Source organism: Carex rostrata, chromosome 30, assembly GCF_964058835.1.
Source record: "Carex rostrata chromosome 30, lpCarRost1.2, whole genome shotgun sequence".
Classification (NCBI taxonomy): domain Eukaryota; kingdom Viridiplantae; phylum Streptophyta; class Magnoliopsida; order Poales; family Cyperaceae; genus Carex; species Carex rostrata.
This window is the reverse complement of record NC_135947.1, coordinates 3,101,885-3,108,580: the sequence shown is the minus strand read 5'-3', so window position 1 is coordinate 3,108,580 and position 6,696 is coordinate 3,101,885. Positions and strand designations below refer to the sequence as shown.

Sequence of the window (6,696 nt, the reverse complement as noted above, 5' to 3'; positions counted from 1 at the left end):
AAATTCTGGACCAATCCGACCCAAAATGGAATACATAAAACCCCTTTAATATTTCGTGCCAAAACAGATTGAACGTTCCGGATCTAAACTCAAAATTTAAGTTACGTTAGATGATTTGAATTCGAGTTGAGGCTCTACTCCAACACTTCTCTACACAGCGACCTCCATTCCGAGCACGAGCCTCTTTAAAATGTGAATAGCGTTTTGATTTATAAATTATGCTCCAGAGAAATACTAAAGCAATATGCTCTAACCAAACATATCTCAATCATAAACTAAAACATACAAAAGCTCCAGTAAATGTTTTCATATCTGAAACAGAAAAACAACAGTTGCTTTTTTTGTGAAAAGAAAGAAAAACAACAGTCGTAAACTACAGCACACTAAAACAGTCTATGCACACAAATATGCTCTTTTGATTTGCATTAGTCTGCCTTTATAAAACATTCTTTGTAAAACATCCTTTATAAAGCAGCACGTATTAAAAGGTTCCATGCGCAATGGGTAATATTATCTTTCTACGCAGCCTCGGCAAATCCAACTCTGGAGTTTCCATAGTCGAATACTGTGTGATATGGTCCCATGAAAACATCACCCAAGATCCTGTAGCATTGTAATATCAAAATTAGACAACTTATTGATACTTTCACTATTGTATTCCCAAAACAATTTGTCATTAACAACTGCAGCTCACACAAGACAAAAAAAAATCAGTTCAGGAAGTAAAACTAAAATGCAAATATGCAAAGAAACATTTCATTTCCGCCACTGCATAATCAAGTATTCATAGTATGTTGAGATTTCCCCGTCTCTACAACCAAATATATTCATTGCTGTTAAAAAAACACAGTATAGATGCCATATTACATGCGATTTGTTTCTATTATCACTGCCCCATACCAAGAAGAAAATAGAAAGCTAAAAATTTAGCTGGTACGTACCAGAGGGGGCCACGAGGAGGCGGTACGTCCAAAGCAGTGAACCCACTGATGCACTGTGCTTGTGCACCTTCACCGACCTTTAATATGTACTGCACACAACCACCCAAACAATATATTGTTTTAATTTTTTAATCATGTCAAAACATGAAGTACATGATCAACCAAAACAACATAAAATGTAAAGAAAAGGTTACCTCCTCGGCTTTGAGACTGAAGGTCTTGCCACCAATAGTGAAAGATACACTAGGCATAGATGAAACAGTGCTACAGTCAACTGCTGACTCTCCCATTGGACTTGGTAACTTCTCACATAACTGCCGATTTTTAAAATAGCAATCAGATATAGTATTTGCAAAATACCCCATGTTTTTTTGCTTCTGACTCACATCATTTTTGACAATTTTACTGTACACAACATTTTTGTACATTTAAGTGAGCTACCCACACATGTTGTTAAATGCTGATAATTTGACCATACTTCTCATAGATATATGCTTGTGTAATCATCATAAGTAGAGAAATGATCCATTTGCCCTCGGAAACCGACCAATTAGAATACTGACATTTTTCTTAAACAAGCTACATATCTTTTATTTTTCTTAATAAAGGATAAAATGGGAAAATTTGTGAGTTGTAGAAATTTAGAAGGGTAAAAATATGATATAACGAATTTTAGAGGGGAAAATACGTAAATTTCAAAGTTTTTAAGTGGTATACATGAAATTCCCCCAAATCAAAATACGTTGAACTAGCCACCAACATGTAAAGTCTTTGTTGAACTCTTGAAATATGGGGTTCACTTTGCAAAAGGATCTAAATGTTTACCTGGTTGACATAATTAAAAATACTCTCCTGAGTCTGGTTTCGCATAAGCTGGTTTTGCATCCACACAACCGCCAACTCGCACGCTGAGCACATTGCATCATTCACCACACTGTTAGACTTATCCACCACACTCTTGATTCCCATGCTACATCACAAAATTGGAAAAGGAATCACATTATTTGTGAAGGCACTTTGGCAAAATTAATTACCACAGGGTATCTAGCCTTCTATAAAAGTGAATGTCTAACCTGACACCCTTGGTTCCATCAAAGGCGCAGAGGCCAACCTGGGAACAGATTTGGGCCGGCTTTGTCTGAAATGTCAGTAAAACTTAAACATTAATATGATCCCAATCAGTGGAAATGACAATAAAGTGAGGTTAACACTGTTAAAAAAATCACCACTATCTAATTTGGACATCTATTTAAGACAAAATTGTTCAAATTTAAATTTAATACATACTCCAATTTTGCCAATATTTTGTATACGATTGAGAATGTTATTATGTAAAATGAGCATCTAAGATTATAAATTCAGACAACTTGATGAGTGCTTGACTAATCCACTTTTTAAAGAGTTCAATTTCTCTATATATTTTCTTTTGAACTATAAAACCTTGTAAATTTTATAGTTATCTCTTTCTATTGTATTATTAGGCCTCAATGTGCCTCAGAGTTCACAATTTGGCGCAACAAGAGAGAAAAGGTAAGAAAAAATAATATATAAAATTAACCTGTGCTACTAGCATATCCAAAATCTGTTGGCCATATTGCGCCACTACAGTTTTGCACTCTTGACTCACCACCCCAGCTGCTCCAATCTTCTGATTTATCTCAGTAATAACAGACTGCAAGAAACAATCTCCTCAGTTAAACAAAACATAAAAAAAAAAAAAAAAAAAATTAGCATCAAATGTTAATAAAGACAATACCGTGGGACCCGCAATCAAGGAGGTTCCAGAATCAGCTATGGCTGAACACCCACCTGAGCAGAAACCTGATGACGGAGCATGTAAATACAATTATCAAACAAATTGGTAAAATAACAAAGATAAAGATTGATAATAACTAAATTGAATACAAGATGGCAATAATTTAAGAATTACCAGTAGATTGACCGTCAACAAGAACATCACCCATATCAAACTGCAGATGAATAGATAGTTAGAATCCAATTAATTATTTTCTAAATAGTGCTAATTATTTCTTGTATTAATTGGAATTGACTAAAACCCCATTATTAGTAAGAAAATACTCTATATAATATACAAGACAGACCAACTTTGATTAAAACTCATACCTGCCAATAGCCCTTATGGGTGACTGGTACATAGGTGTGTTTGCCTTTGTAATGATTCGGGTCAACGCCACCAAACACAATTTCACCTCCTTCACCTTCATCACTATTTCTGTTGAACCAAAAGGAAAAAACTGGCTCCTTGACCAAGCCTTGTTTTACCATGTTATACCTGTTATGAAAGAAACAAAAACAAAAATGTTTGTGAAATAAATTTGAATAAAATGAATCAATCTGCAGCAATGTACCATACCATATCTAAAGCTTACCAAACTGGTGCGGCATCTCCAACAGAAATTTCTTTGAAACCTAGCCCAAGGATGCCATCGAATTTTGCCATCAGAAAAGTCACACCGGGCTCCTTTGTTGCCTCAATGAAATCCTGTTAAATTAATTCAAATGAGATCTCTTCTCCTCCTTACATAACTATAATTCAATACTGCACCAAATTTACAGTTACAACCTAACATGTCTCACAACGGCAGCTAACACCGAATATTCTAAATAATTTTGTAATGAAAATTGGATGGTGGACTAGTATGTAGTTTGTTCATATTGAGCAAAAGCAAGCAAGTGAAGTTGGTGAGTATCAAAGTCTCTAACCCCATATTAAACCAATTCTGTTGAGCTGTGCTAAATAATAAATATATAGTTAAGATACTTGACAAACTTAACTTGACAAATCTTAACGATCACCAAAATAAAAGGTCAAAGTTAGAAACCTGGTTTTATAGGCATGATGTCATCATATAATGCTTGTGTATAAGGAAAATAACAACTATGGTGCATATTTTACCATTCAACAGATAGTTCAACCTTATTGAAAGCGTAATTTTAACTATCCACAACACATCATCAAATAGTACTCAAATTGCATAAAATATTAAAATTTGATATGTAGTTCAGCAACAAATTTATAACCATATTCTGGCTTTCAAGGTCATTTGGACTGATTTGAGAAAACTTGTCAAGGCAATAAAATAATTTCTATTGTCAAAGGATCCTGCTCTTAAATATATAAAAGGTAACTTTGATCAAGACAACCACTGTAACTAGGGTGGTATGTTTTTATTTACAGAAGTCACAAACAAATTCTTTTTATAAAAAAATCAGATACCTGGTCTTCAACCACCAAATCACCAACTGTAACATGATCTTGGCTGAAGAAACCAGCAATTGAACCAGTTCCATACTGAATTGCGGCCGGCTTCCCTGCTCAAATTTTAAAATATATATAAACATATGATAATAGGAAAGAAAAGATTTTTAAAGCAAAACAAACCATTTTTCTTGTAGGTGCTCGATGCACTTGCTTTGTACTTGGAGTGGAAGAAGCACGCAATCTGTTCCAGCAAAAGCAGATTGCAAGAGTTGGTTAAACTTCATTTAAAGTAATACGGCAAATTTCTACATGTACTAAGCCTCAAAAATTCAAGTCAGCCCCCCCAAAAGAAAGATCAATGACACCCAACCTGTGCGTTACCACCTACTTCCAAATTTATGGATAGACAACAAAAACAGAGAAAAGGGGTATTTTGGCCATTTTCTGGTTTAATAGAATGTGCACTCAGAGAGCATACTTTTCATACTTTATATGTAAATCCACAACACATTCAACGCATGTTTACTAATTCTAATTTTGCAGATTCTTGCACAACAATCCTATAGTAGTACACATGTCATATTTTATGGCTTTCTTTGAGGGCTTGGCATGAAGTTACTTCACAATAAAAAAAATTATCCATACCGAAAAGTAGCATTTAGAAGAAGGCACCCAAAGATTAGAGCTACCGGTGTCAAAGATCACAGTAAATTTCTGCGCTGGAGTTCCAACGCCGATCTCACCAAAGTACTGTGCATTCATGTAATTATTCAAGGAAACAATATCTGCCTCGTCACCCTCTTCATCTCCTCTCAGCCTGTAGTTGCGGGACAGCCCCTCCCGAGCTTCTTTTGACATGAGACGTTTTGCAGCAAGATCGTTTTCATTGATTGCACGCTTTTTAAGACCAATTCGAATCAGTTGCTCCGCTGAGGTGGCTAGCAAGAGGGAGAAGACAAGGATTGAAACGAGGAGAAGGGGTTTCATGGTTTATCTGTGAAATTGATTGTAAAATTAACTTATCAAATTATAATGAATTCAGAGTTGTTTCAAAAGTAAGGTACCACCTTTATAAAAAGGCAATAATTAGTGAACTTGTATCAGATTAAGACCTCTCACCTCTCATCTACCAGACAAATACTTAGGTGTGGTAAAATTGGATAGTAGTGTTTTAATTATAAGTCCTTTTTAATCAAATAAAATATTTCCTGCACTACCTTTAATTGAGAATTGTCGGTTATGATTTCCAATTTATCTTTCTATTTCTAATTTTAAACTATTTCAAAGAAATATCATCGTAATATAACTGAACTGTTCGTGAAAATTGTTGAGTACAGTGCCAAATACGAAAAGATGAAGAAGAGCAACGATCGAAGAATTATCCCAATTTACGGATACTTCAGAGAAAATTATATATAAATATTGATCCTAAACCCTTACTCCAAGCATTAAGCAAACAAATAAACAATTAATGGTCGGTTAGAGTAGCCTGAGAGTTCAAAGAAGTGAGAAATGAAAGTATACCATCAACCAAAACCAATATTAAGAAGCGATCAAACAAAATCTCAGATATTGTTAAAGAAAAGATGAAGAAATTGACGGACTCACCGATGAGAAGAGCGATCAAAGAAAGGGTTTTTTTTCTCCGAAGAAAAAGGAGTAAAGAGAGAGAAGGGGAACTACCGCTCTTCATACAACGCACCACCGAATGTAATATAGTATTCGAGTTGGTTGTGGGGCCCACGTATCCGTTTTGAAAATACTGCTAGACTCGGTTCACTTTGCACAAATAAAGGCTTGCATTACGTATTTAGTTGCAGATTTTCTTTCCTCGTTTATTTTCCTTGTGTAGTTTCAGTCAAAAAGTAAAATTCGAATTACCAAACTTTATTAAAGTACCACAATACCTTATTACTGAGTATGGCTAATATAACATCAGTGACATTTTAGTCTATATAACACCAACTCCAAAACCTATCAAATCGAGTTCAAATGGTGAATCCAAACCGTTCAAACTAATTTACTTTATGAGTGATGCATTTGCATGCAAACTTTTTATATTTTCGAGTTATTTTAGTATCAAATCAAGCGGCAAAAAAAATTGAAAAATGAATGTATTAAAATTAACTTAAAAACTAAAACATTTGACCGCTTGACTTGATACCAAATAAACTCAAAAACTTGTAAATTTTACATGTAAACGCACAACTAATGAAGTATATCGGTTTGAACGGTTTGGATTCACCATTTGAACTTGATTTGATAGGTTTTGGAGTTTGTGTTATATAGACTGAAATGACACTGATGTTATATTAGCCATACTCCTTATTACTAGTAGATACAGTGGAAAGGGAAGTAAATACAGTGGAAGTATAAATTATACCAAATAACTTAGTACTGATATCAGAAACGAAATAGATATAGTGGAAAGGTTGCTAAATGCTAAGCATTCTCTATAAATTAAACTTTTATTTTATTTTTCTTTTGTAAAAAATTATTACTAATAGTCTTTCTCTTAAATAAAATAAAATT

General features: G+C 34.2%; 1 protein-coding gene across 2 annotated transcripts; it reads right to left on the bottom strand.

Moving 5' to 3' along the window:
* Nucleotides 1–238: 238 nt before the first annotated feature.
* On the bottom strand, nt 239–6,008 carry LOC144547108 (aspartic proteinase oryzasin-1-like). 2 transcript variants are annotated; one of them, XM_078295714.1, is made up of 14 exons: nt 5,773–6,008; nt 4,810–5,158; nt 4,345–4,405; nt 4,180–4,274; nt 3,332–3,444; nt 3,066–3,234; nt 2,872–2,911; nt 2,698–2,762; nt 2,500–2,613; nt 2,015–2,079; nt 1,767–1,911; nt 1,136–1,255; nt 942–1,030; nt 239–603 (listed from the first exon to the last, which is right to left on the bottom strand). In XM_078295714.1, the coding sequence occupies exons 2-14, from the start codon at nt 5,149–5,151 to the stop codon at nt 519–521; spliced, it is 1,503 nt and encodes a 500-aa protein (XP_078151840.1). In that variant the 5' UTR covers nt 5,152–5,158; nt 5,773–6,008; the 3' UTR covers nt 239–518. The 2 variants fall into 2 exon arrangements, with proteins under 2 accessions (XP_078151840.1, XP_078151841.1); XM_078295715.1 differs by having other exon boundaries at nt 5,765–5,829.
* Nucleotides 6,009–6,696: the final 688 nt, after the last annotated feature.